This window comes from Parasteatoda tepidariorum, chromosome 2 (genome assembly GCF_982258835.1).
Source record: "Parasteatoda tepidariorum strain Cologne lab strain chromosome 2, Ptep-v5.0, whole genome shotgun sequence".
In the NCBI taxonomy this organism is placed as follows: domain Eukaryota; kingdom Metazoa; phylum Arthropoda; class Arachnida; order Araneae; family Theridiidae; genus Parasteatoda; species Parasteatoda tepidariorum.
The window spans coordinates 129,673,834-129,686,674 of NC_141756.1; the positions used below are offsets into that span (position 1 = coordinate 129,673,834).

General features: G+C 26.1%; 1 protein-coding gene and 1 long non-coding RNA gene across 15 annotated transcripts in view; one reads left to right on the forward strand and one right to left on the reverse strand.

Annotated features, from left to right (window-relative positions):
• The window catches only part of LOC147816216 (uncharacterized), a 22,624-nt gene extending 19,677 nt beyond the window's left edge, over nt 1–2,947 (reverse strand). For 8 of the 10 annotated variants that reach the window (XR_015431881.1, XR_015431880.1, XR_015431879.1 and 5 more), the window contains exon 1: nt 2,162–2,303. This is a non-coding gene — a long non-coding RNA (uncharacterized LOC147816216). Of the gene's footprint in view, nt 1–1,580; nt 2,396–2,466; nt 2,607–2,808 lie in introns of those variants that run through there. The other 2 variants (XR_015431883.1, XR_015431882.1) reach the window with 2 other exon arrangements.
• The window catches only part of LOC147816217 (uncharacterized), a 27,246-nt gene continuing 17,293 nt past the window's right edge, over nt 2,889–12,841 (forward strand). The window contains exons 1-4 of one of the 5 annotated variants that reach the window (XM_087158388.1): nt 2,889–3,029; nt 6,019–6,154; nt 8,691–8,791; nt 10,621–10,671. In XM_087158388.1, the coding sequence (XP_087014514.1) occupies nt 6,136–6,154; nt 8,691–8,791; nt 10,621–10,671 (171 nt within the window). In that variant the 5' untranslated portion in view covers nt 2,889–3,029; nt 6,019–6,135. Of the gene's footprint in view, nt 3,030–3,078; nt 3,098–3,146; nt 3,166–3,203; nt 3,829–3,870; nt 4,115–6,018; nt 6,155–8,690; nt 8,792–10,620; nt 10,672–12,841 lie in introns of those variants that run through there. The other 4 variants (XM_087158391.1, XM_087158390.1, XM_087158389.1 and 1 more) reach the window with 4 other exon arrangements.

A 12,841-nucleotide genomic window follows, 5' to 3' on the forward strand; every position in this document is an offset into this window, starting at 1 on the left:
AGTACGATTAAAGTTTTTGGAAACTAAGTTCTTAAAAAGGTTTTAATTTATACTGAGCTTGTAAATTTAATATTGGTTATAAAACTAAAACTACAAATTTCATACCTAAATTTGAAGAGAAATTTATCCATAAAACAATTTAATTTAAACTAAATTTGTCTGGTTTAAAAATATATAAATAAATGTAATTAGTTCAAAATCCTTTGATCTTTGGTTTAGTTTTTTCTGTATCTGTTGTTTAGGATTTTCAGAATCTGCATTGTTTGATTAAAAATAATTTTGTTTTTAAAAATTAGACATATTTGTGACAATTCAAAATTTAATCATTATCAAAATAAATATTGAAGTATGCAATTTTTTTATATTAATGAGTTATTTTTCAAGCTTAAAATACAAAACAATTTATACAAAGGAACAAAATGTAGTCTTATTTACTGTATTCTATAAGAAATATTCATTATTAATAAAGCTCCTGAATGTTGTTCTATGTCTTTAATTAAATTAACAATATTAAATTTTGATTAAATATGTCTTTAAATTAAAATATCTTGTGATTTGTATTAAAAATACATCGTGTGATTAGTAATATGAAACATTTTATAAGTTTTTAGTGATAAATTTTGTCAATACAAAAACTAATTTAAGAATAAAAAGTGAACATGTACATCAACTGCTCTTAATACAGTTTAATATATAAAATTTTAGTCATCTAATGTTTATTCACATAATAAAATTAAGAAAGATAAACTTTATAAATTCTAAATCCATCAAGTATTACTCTACACTTATACCAATCAGGAGTAAAAGATATTTAATGCCAATAAAATTTATAATTAATTATTATTTATTTGTAAACTTATGCTAGGTATATTTTCACTTTTTATGTCCAAATCAGACTGATGCCTATAGCATTTAATTTATGAAAAAAAATTTTTTTTTAATTGAAAACAATAAATGATGTGTATTTAATTAAAAAATATTAAATAAATACAATTTTAATAAAGCAGGGTTTGTTTTTTTGCAAACTTTTAGAAGATTTTCTATCTTATTTGTTAATTCATTAGCAATTATGCTGTAAAACTCAACAAATTTTTCAGCTACATAAGACATAATTATTATTTAGAAAGATAGAATCACTTCATAACTAATTATGGATCAATCAATAAATTATGCATTATTCATATTCAGGATAAGTATTGTATGATAAATTTATTAAAGTACATTACTTAACACTTGAATAAATTTTCGCACTTCAAAAACATATTTGTGGCAAAACTTTCCTTTAGATTTTACTTTTAAAATCACAAATTCTGAGAATTAAGATTAGAAATGTGAATTTTATGAGTATTAAACCATAACTGCTTTCAAATAAAGAAAACTAAAAACAGCACAATTTTACTAATTAACATGTTAAATTGAATGAATTTTTCTTCGTAAATAATGAATTAACTTTTGAAAATGTAAGTAAATCTTAAATATGCTTTACATAATTTTGTAAAAATCTTTAAAGAAACAGATAATCATTGAATTTGCAATAAAATTGATAAATACCCATTTATTTATAAATTTTGGGTATTTACCTTGAGTTAGAAAAACCCAGGTAATTTACATCTACAGGTTTGAATGAGCTGTGCGCAGAATTCCAGCCACTGCTGAAGTTTACAACTGGGTTACCTAATTGTGAGATAAGCACTCCACTCTCTGAGCCACCGTGACTTTTTATTAACTTTTTTAAATTTGTGTATAAGTGACATAATTTTTGGTCTTTTAACAATATTTTAGCCTTATTTGTATACAATACAAAATTAACATAACCTTTATTTGTATTATCAGATTAAGTTTTACAAATTTTTACAGAGGCAATGTAATTTTTCTTATACATTTGTCAAACGAATAAATGAAACTTAACTTGTAACAGTTTCTTATGATGCTTAAAAGCAGAGATGTAGTATAAATATTTGGGTAAATAGCGGATCATCCAAAATTACCCTCAAAAACTTTTTAGCGACAGTAGGTGTCCCGAACAGGTAACGATAAGGAAATATTACCTAATGTAATGCGAAAAAAAAACCATTCATTAAAACAATTAAGATCTCCAATAATTACATATGAAATCAACATTAAGAAAATTTCTCTCTCCCCCACCCAAAAAAGAACACACCTGCATGACATCGAAACTTTCTTATTATTTGAGCTGTTCTAACGTCCCAATAAAAAATGCTTTTTGTCCATTCCACCGGATGCTATATGTGAGCTATTTGTTGAAGATTAAGCATCTACGACATTATATCCATGCCCCATATAAGTCTTCAAGATCGACGATTGCCAAGGAATCTAATGTCCCCATAATTTCATTGATTTATCAGATCCACCGGTCATCAATAGTTTCCATCAACTAAAAGTAAATAAAAGGGTTTAGCAACAAAAACAAAGTGCTTTACAATATAATTAGTTTACAAAACATACAATAAAAGCGGATTGTGCGAACAGCGCCTATTTTACAACAGAATTGATATCTTAAAATATTAGGACGTCCCATTGCTAGAGAAATATATAAATGGAAAAAAAGTTTTTAGTTTGAAAAAGTTTCTAGCTAACCAACTTTCAAACTTCCAGCAGAGAATTGATTATGATGGGTCTGCATCCCCACTGGTTGTGGTGGGGAAAAAATATAACATTAATGTATAGCTTACATAGTACTACAGTTAAAATCTCTGCAATGTGTTAAAAAGCCATAAGCTCATAATTTTGCAGCATAAAGCTAAAAAACTGTTAAGTATAAGCAAGTTCGAATTTTACTAAACTTACTTTAAGCCGTAGTTATGTAATTGAGCTCACAAGCATGCAAAAAATAAGTGAAACAAACACCAGTAAAGTGTTGCATACATTGCAAAAGCGAAATCTTAAAACTACTTTGATTATAAGACTACTTTATTATGGACTTCACAAAAGTCGAAACACGAAGATTTGTTTCAGGGCGGAAAGGATCATTCTGAACATGGGTCGAAGAATTCTTGCCGACAAATGTTGTAAGACTAAGCATTGTACAACTCGTCTGCTTCCTTTTCTCTGAAATTATAACTATTAATTTCTCTTTGTATGTCAATGTTATAAGTTGATTTATAACAGAGCAAATCTTGAACTCCTGTCTATTCTTGATCTGGAGTATATTTTAGAATTTTTAAGCTTTATTCTTGTGAAAAATGAAATCTTGTAGTTAATTTTATGTTTAGTAATTTTTGATCCAAATGGAGTAATGTAAAATATCTAAGAATTATATTGAAATACAGTGGAGCATCGTTTATACGACGATCACTTATACGATGCTTACATTTATACGACGTTTTAGTGTGGTCTCAAATCATTCCTATTCATTTTAATGTAGAAATATATCGTTTATACGACGCATAGAATCGGTTATACGTCGATTTTTAGATTTTGTTCACGTTTATTTAATTTTTTATTTTTTCTTGTGTATTTTAAAAAAGGGCGGAATTTGCCAACATGAATGATACAGAAAAGGGTGCTAACAAGAATGCTTGGATGACGACCGTAATTTTTACTAGATGACTGAAAAAACTAGACAATGTTATGAAGAGGCAAAAACGAAACATTTTGCTATTCATCGACCAATGTCCAGCTCACCCATCGATACTAATTATTTTGGAAAATGTAAAAGCTCTCTTTTTTCCTGCAAATTGCACAAGCGCGCTTCAGCCATTAGATTTGGCCGTGATTAGAAATCTAAAATTGCATCATAGAAAGCAGTAAGTTCAATTTGCTATTCAAAGCATTGTAGAGACTAATAGCAAGAAAATATAATTAAAGGTAACATACATTCAAATTGCTCACTGCAATTTTTCTTCTTTGGTTATTTGTTTGTTTTGCTTTGTCTAATTTAGAAATTTATGTAAATCAACACGTTAAACATTAAAATTAACTGAAAACAGAGTTAGTTAAAGTTTTAGAAGTAAAAATCGATTATACGACGTTTTTCGGTGATCCCTTCGGCGTCGTAGAAACGATGCTCCACTGTATCAAATTTGTTTTAATATCAATAGTACTTGAAACTATGGTTACAGCTTTCAGGGGCCTAACTAGGTTTTTCTCTGAGGTACCTATTTTGTGAAAATGTTGACATAATTTGTGAAAATTAAGAATTATTTTAAAAAATTAACACAAAAATGTGGTAAAAATATGGTTTATTATTTCTTACGGGACAAAATATAAAATTTGAAGAAAAAGTATTATAAGACTACCTATTCTCCTAAAATTTAATTTGTGAAGATACCGCTAAACGGTAGTAAATTTGACATGGACAGACCCCTGACTTTATTTTACTCTATTTATTTGTTTCTTACAGATCAAGCTTTTACCAATCCTTTGTTCGATTAGCTATATATTTCACAGTAGTAAAATGTGCTTGATTTTTTTTTCTTCTTTTACTGAGATATATTGTTTTAAATTTTAATAAAATTTTTTCTTTTGTTTAAAAAGATTTTCCAGCAATTGCTCATATTATTCCTCAGTGTTGTGGTTTCTCATTATCCCTTTATTTGCATAAAAAAATCAATATCACTTAATTTGGTTATTGTATTGTGGTAAAAAATAATTAAATTTGATGTTTGGTGAACTATTTTTTTTTAAGAAGAGCTTGCAATTCATAAAAAAAAAGTTTCTGAAGTACAAGTAAAGATTCAGAATGTAATTAATAAACAGAATAAATTTGCTCTCTTGTTGGGTAGATTTTCGTGCTGTAATCTGTGGCAGAATAATCGTCAAGTCTTGGGAACTTCCAGCAGTGGCCTGCGACAAACTTATAAAAACATCACAAAAGGGGATCAACTTGTAAAGTATGACTCGTAGCAATCCCTGGAACATCTACTTGTTTTTTGTTTTGTTTTTTAAATTGCTAGTTTCAAATCTATTTGTCACCTTGTCAATTGTAGTTAGCACAACAGATCATGATACAGAAATATCCACCTTTTGTTTTTATTGAAAAGACTTTTCCTTTCATTCAAATGCAGTAAAGCAAATTTTAAGTGGTGATATTTTTAATTAAATATATGTTGGGAAGAAAAGGGTAAGATCTGATAGTGGGGTTAGACCCGGTAGCTTGATTGTATTGAAATTCTGTTTTCTAATGAACAAACTCTGAGTTACACTTTATTAAGTAAGAAGAAGAACCTACCATTTTTTTTGTGTTGTTGATTAATTCAAGTTATCTTGGTAAATAAGTTTGTTTTATTTTGGACTTACATTGTTAGAATCTATTGAAAAATTTTATTTATTCAAATATATTTTCTGGTTTTTCATTCTCCAAAATTCTTTTTAATTTTTGAGTGTATACTAAGTCATGCACAGTAAATTATAAATAAACATCTCTCAGAGGCATAAGTAAGCAATTGCTTTTTCATCTGTTGCTACAAGAAAGAAAAATTAAAATTCAAACTTTTGCCAGTTAAAATAGTTTCCTCGAAAAAATAAAGGAAGATTCTGCCTGACTAAGGATTTCATAATTAATGTTATGAAAATACTAGAATTTTTTTCTTAGTTTAATCAAAAGCTTTCTTTTTATAATATTTATTTAATTTTTTGCATCAGAAATGGTGCCAAATCAAATTAACTAGTAGGTGAAGGTCCTATCAATTGGTTGTTGCTTAAGAAAAAAGTTACATGTTTTTTAAAATATTTTTTCACTTTATTTTTGTTTGCTATGTTGAATAGTTCTGATAATAGTAGTATGATAATAATAAAGAGCAATTATGATGCTACAGAAACAGAAATTCAAAAATAGAAACTGATTTTATTTTATGTAAAAAAGTTTTATTAAATGTTACTAAAAAATTATACATATTAAAAAGATTATTTCTTCTAGTTTAAGTTGTGATTTTTTTAAAAAGGAAATCCAAATGATTTAAATATGATTTTAGTAGCAATTTAGATCAAGCTGATTCAAATCGGTTTATTATTGTAACACATTGTTCAAAAATTGATGTACATTTTTGTTTAATATAGGAGTGTTTCCTTACTTTGAGTGGCCCACAAGGTGTCGGAGAGACTGCAACAGTCAAAGCTTATGTAAATCTCTTGATAGTATTAAGTTATTTGCTTGGTCAAATAAGCATCAAGAAAATGCTAAACACAAATAATGGTAAAATCTTTTTTTTCTTTCCTGAGTTTTGTATTTAAAAATATTTTATGTGCATAAAATTGTTAAAATATTAGGTATGCAATTTGTTCTGTGTTTCTCATGTTTAACTTGACTTCTTTATTTTTAAAAATCCACTATCAAATTAGATTTTAAAATAAATGATAAAAAAATCATTATTTGAAAGGCTTAATTTGATTTAAATTAGTTAATTTATTTTAAATTTACCAATTGAAAATCCAGTACAATTTATAAATATTTTTCAATAACAAAACTAAAGCTTCTGAATATTATGGTTAATGTTATCATACAATTATTAAAAACAAATCTCTAAATAAATAAAATTATAATTTTCTTTCAAGCTGAACAATATGCAGCTTAACGAAAATGTGAGCTTAATATAACATATTTTTATAATATTTTTAAATTTCAATGGTGTCCATTGAAACATTTGTTAATAGTTGGCAAGATTTTCTAGTTCTGAATAATTAAAAATTTTAAGTTCAATAAAAAGGTGTTAAAATGAATTATGGATTTCAGATATTACTTATTAAAATGATGTGTTATAAATACAAAATAATAAATTTGTTTTTCAATATTTTTTAACCATGTTAAACTTAATTTTAAAATTTATTTCAATTTAATTTCAAAGATTTATTTTCATGTTAAGTGAAAGAAATGTTGAATCAATCTTTTTATAGAATAATTTTCGGTTTTAAAAATGTAGAAAAGCTTAAGTTACTGACTTTATTTATTTAATTTAATGCAGGGAATTATCTTCCGCATAGCAGTAGCCTTTTTAAAAACTTGTGATCTCAGTAAAACTTTTAATTCATTCTTTCAAACAAAAAAGGTAAGAAGAAAGAAAAATGAAATTAATATATTGCTGTACATTTTATTTTAATTGTGTTAATCTATGTCATAAGAGTATTGCAAATAAACATATGCATTTATTCACATTACAAAGACAAGAATTAAATTTCATAAACACATATAAAAATAATTTTTCACTGCAGCAAAGTCACTCAAAGAATAAAAATGTTGAGAAAACATTACTGTCTCTTTAATTGTTTAATAAATAATTAAAACAATTTCTTTTCATTTTGCAAAAGTTTTTTTTATTAATTCTTTAACTTAAGTGAAACCGTCTAGTTTGATGCTATACGCTGAAATTATGTGGCTAAATTAAATTACATTAAGGAAAATTTAAGTATAAGCACATAGAACGTGGAGATGATGATGAGGAGCAGATATATTTCAATTGACTAAATTCTTGAAAGTGTTGATTCGTTTTCGGCGATATCGGATGCTTAACCTGAGACTTTTCTTCCTATTTTAATTAATGAATTTTTTTCTTTAGAAATGTATCATGAAGTAATTTTATTATTTTAGAATTCTTCTTTGCAAGCACTGACAAATAGTGTGCATAAATAATTACAGTAACCATATTTTATAAATACTATATAGCAGAAAAAGGAATTAAAAATTATAAATTTAAAAATAATTTCTAACTATAGCAAAATTCCTATTTACTCAAAGAATAATATTGAGAATAAATATAAGTCTTAATGTATATTTAATATATAGAAAAAAAAAGAAGAAAAAACGCACTGCATTAGTAAATATTTACTTAAAGAAAATACTTCAACTCTAGTTCAGAAAAAAAGAGCTGAAATGTATTACATTACCTTTTGATTTTTGAACATTAGTGCATAGATTGAAACGATGGTCGATAGAAATATTTTAATGAACTAGATTTATGAAAACACTGATTTTTTTCATGCAATACCAAATTATAAAATCATCCACACTATATCTAAATGTATACTACCTCTATCCAATGTGCAACTGATTTTAATTAAGTAATTAAGCTGCAATGGAGCATTATTTTAACTGAAGAAATGAAATTAAACAAAATTTTCTATGAATTTTAACACCACTGATTTTAGAGAATAGGAGAAGTTGATTCTCTGTAAAGAGCTGAATAACCATTTCTTCAGTTATTTTAGTGATAAACAAACAGTTTGAAGTTTTGAAATCCTTCTTCCATTTTGCACACACTGTCAACACCATAAATTTAATTCTTAGAATTTTTACTAATAATGTACAAAGAATTTTCGAACGATATAAGTGATATCAAAATTAAAAGAGCATTAAAATATCCTTAGCGGATGGAGGAGGCATGTTTCTATTCAGCAAATGTGACGTCATAACCAATCAAGGATTGTTTTTGATTGCATCATTTACGGAGATCTTTTTGAAAAATTAATAATATTTAATAATTAAACAAATAAGCATTTGAGGAAAAAACAATTATATTTTCGGATTCAGGAGAGAATTTCCAATTAGTTAGAACTGAAAATAATATACTGTAATTGTCCATTATGTATTTATTCAAACTAGGATTCTTATATAAAAATTTTATATATTTGCCTGTATATGACTTGGTTAACATCTTTTATACCTTTAAAAAATTAAATAGTATTTCTTTTCTACATTTTGTATAAATGTTAAATATATTTTAAAATCTCTCTTCTAGGTATGTTCTGCTTTGGAGATCAGATAACCACTAGGGAAACTCAAGCTCAGTCCTTATGTCTATTTCTCTTACAATCTTCGAAATATTTTTGCATTCAAATGGTAAAAGAATGATACTTATTGAGTTGAGACTTTTTTTATTTCAATTATTTAATTATCAAACAATGACATTTAAAAGAGTGGGAACTGGGAATTTTTTTTAAAATTAAATTTCTGTATTAGTTTTTTTTAAAAATGCTTTTTAATATCTCAGCCTTTTGTTGGGACTTTTTTTATTATAAGGAAATTAATTTTTCTATGGATTGCTGTCTTTTCTTTCAAGATGCTTCATAGTGATCTGGTGTACTTCTTAAAAAATTTATTTAGAGAATGATGAAGATAATTTAATTCATTTACTGTTTTATGTAAAATGATAAAATATTGTTAAACGCAAATAAGAGTTAAATTTTTTAGTAAGTTAATTGCCCATTCAAAATATTTCCTTGAATATAGACTATTATTATTATTTTCAATTACCTCTTCTTTTTTTTTACTTCTTATAATAAAAATAGTAACTAAATGTTAATTGTTTTAAAATAAATCATTTTTTTTTCTTCGCACTTTTTGTCACTTTTTTTCCCCTTTAAAGCACAATTCTACGAAATGTATTACGTTGGAGCAAGGAACACAAATAATTGTTCGTGGGTGCAAGAACACGCATTTTTTTTTTCACCTTCAAGTTTGACTTAAAACTGTTTTAAACTTTACTTATCAGTGAGATTGTAATAATAATTTAAAAATTGAAGGTAAGGTGACCTCCCTTTTTCCTGAAGTTGCAATACACCATAAAAGATTATCATTAGTGTCCACTCGAATGGTACGGAAGTTTCTAAAATTGTAACGAAAAATTAAAAGAAAAAGTATGATTGAAAAATTTAAAGAATTCACCTATGACTGGTTGACCAAAAGTGGCTTATAGCGTTTTCAATTTAGCCCCTGAACTGTCTTAAATAAAATATACTAAGAAAATAAACATACCAGAAAAAATATTTTCCAGCTGTACTCATCATTTACTTATATATTTTATAATTTTTCTCACATTATTGGATTGCAGCAATTTTGTTTTCAAAGTCTTGTTTATTATGATAGAAATGATTTCAAAAGTTGAAAAACATATAAAAATAATTATAAGTGAGATCATCACATTCATCTCATACTGATTATTAATAATTTTCAATTTTTGATTAACAGTTTGAAGCAAATGAAAATTTTAATTTCCTGTTTTTTTTTCTTTTTTTCCTACTTTTGCACTCCTATGAATTTGTTATAATTGTTTCTTTATCTACAATTCAAAAAAGGTTTTTCATCCATAGTACTTGAAAATTTATTTCTTTTAAAGTAAATTTTTCTTATAAATGTTATCGATGGTCGCTTGTAACAAGCAGTTATATAAAACAGTTTATTGTGTAAGCATTTTTATATTGTTCTTACTCAAAAAAGTATCAAGTTTAATACTTTTCTTCTAATAAAAATACTTTGATCTCTTAATTAATTCATTTGTATTGAAAAACAAGTTCAATAATAAGTTTTAAGTAAGTTCAATTGTAAGAATATATTTTTTTAGAAATCTCATAACTTTGAATTTTGACATGCAAATTTTTTCCAGCATTCCTTCCTTTTTTTATTTTTATTTATTTTTAAATATAAAAATATTTCTGAACAGTTTTTTTTATAAGTTGATTTATTTAAAGTTGATATTTTTCTAGTTGATTTATTTAAAGCTTATGTAAAAAAGTGTTTGCTTGGAAACTATTGAGTTCCTAATTAAATCATGTTCATAGTTTAATAATATGTTTCAGTTAAATATTATTGTGCATTGTTAATTTTATTTATATATTTTTCTCTTTCAATTGTGCGCCAAATACTTTTTAATTTTTTTTTTCCTCCATCAGGAGTTTCCAAATGTGAATAAGAGATCCAATCCTGCTTCATTGCATTCTAAGGTATGTTTGTTTTTTATGCATTTGTTTTTACTTTATATTGAAAAATTCATGAATAAAATATTTTTCTTTGGAATTTTATTTAGTTCTTCGAACAACTTTGTCTCCCTAACTCAGAATAATTTTGACAATTTCTTTTCACTGCCAACTATATTTAGCCCATTTTTACTGCTGCTTCCTTGTTACATAACAAAAACTTTAACAAATATTGGAACCCTACTAAACTCAAAATTAACTTATTATTCGGATACTAGGTTGATATGATTTAAATCACTTGATTTAAGTCATGTTTTAAATTAACTATAGATATATTTTTTAATGAAAATCACTGTTTTAAACTAAATGATTTTTTAAATAAGTTATTAAGTCAAAATATTTTGTAATTATAATCTTTAAGGTGTGATTTTTTAGTCTGATTTTATTGATAATAAAGGTTTTATCCAAAAAATATAAATTATTATGTTTCTAAATGGACAAGTAAATAAATTAAACTAGAGACTAATTTTTCTTTTGCTGTATGTAAAACAATTAGCTAGGAATTTAACATATTTTAATAATACCCATTTAATTTAATGTTTATTTAAATACTTTAAGTGTTCTTAAAACAAATTAAATATGTCATTAGCATTGAACAATATTAATGAAAGACAGCACATAAAAATCTTCAATAATTTTTTTTTCTTTAATGTGTTCTGATTTAAGCTGTTTTACTCTTCACTGGGTATCTAACTGTTCAATTGCCTTCCTGTAATTAAAATTTTAGATGTTTAGCTTGTAATAATGAAAAAAAAATTTTTTTTTAAAAATATTTTAGTTAGAAATATTAACAATTTTATCTTTATTATTGAAATTGTACTTTTAAGTCATGATATATTGTTAATGTATTTTATTAGATAATTTGGCTAGTATATATAAAAAAATTTGATTTATATAAAAAAATTTCAATTTAAATGAAAATTCGTCTTTAAAAAAAGTTTTGCCAGCTCCTTTAGGTAACATCAAGTAATATACATTTACTTAATAAAAAATACGGAAGATATCTAAGATTTTTTTTCAACCCGGCAAACATTTTGTTACCACTCGGCCACAAGTTTTTATAAAACTAAAGCATTGTATACAATTTAAAGAATGGCAGCTCTGTATTTTTTTTTTTAATAACGGCAGGCACTGAACTTTTGTTCTTCGCCTTAGAAGATGCCGGAAGTGTTGCTCATTTATCGTTACCCAGTGGGCACCTGTGAACCAAAGTCACAGAGGCGAGCAACATTACCCACGCCACACTGACACAAAAACTCGTTCATAGGGTAGGCCATGTTCATACATTCACACATCAGAAGGCAACACAGATAGAGAGAAACATTCATGCCCAGAGCGGGATTCGAACCCGCAGCCATTGGCTTCACAGTCAGGCACGCTAACCACTCGGCCAGCTGGCCGGCGACAACTCTGTATCAAATATTTTACCCAGGGTCCAGTTTTGTTCCTCTTATGCCCATAATTTCATGAAAGTAAAAGAAATAAAAATCTCCTGAATATAAGTAAGTAAAAACTCAACTAAAAATATGGTATCGAGGCTATATTTTACCATAGCATTTCCATATTAATTTCATTAATAAACAATCATTCTTTTACAAAATAGTAACTCTTCATAACTACTTTACTGACTCAGGCTGACAAACAGCACTCAACTGCATTATTTAATACTAAAAACAACTTATATTCAAATTCTCTTTCTTAAATGTAATAATGCTAACAATAATACTTTCTCCAATCAAAAAGCATTACTCAAAACTCCATCTAAAAACTAAACTTTAATGATTAAATCTCTTCAGAACATGTTACAAGCAATACAAAACATCGATGAAACCTTAATTGCATAAATAATATTCTTATTACCACCTTCATTATTTTTTCCCTGTTGCTCAATCACAAATCTGTCAAATTCATCACCACAATGCCAAATATCCACTTCTAATGCAGCCTTGCCTCTCTGAATATCTTCCTCTTCTCACCTTATCCTTCATTTCTTTTTTTCCATCTTTGCAAAATGCTTAAAATATCAGATCAGTCATCGCCAGATTTGGTAAGAATTAAAAATTTCTCAAAGAGAGCTGCAAAGCTAAAAAAAAAGCTGTTTTGAGTTAATTTAATTTTTTATGATGTTTTTTTTTAT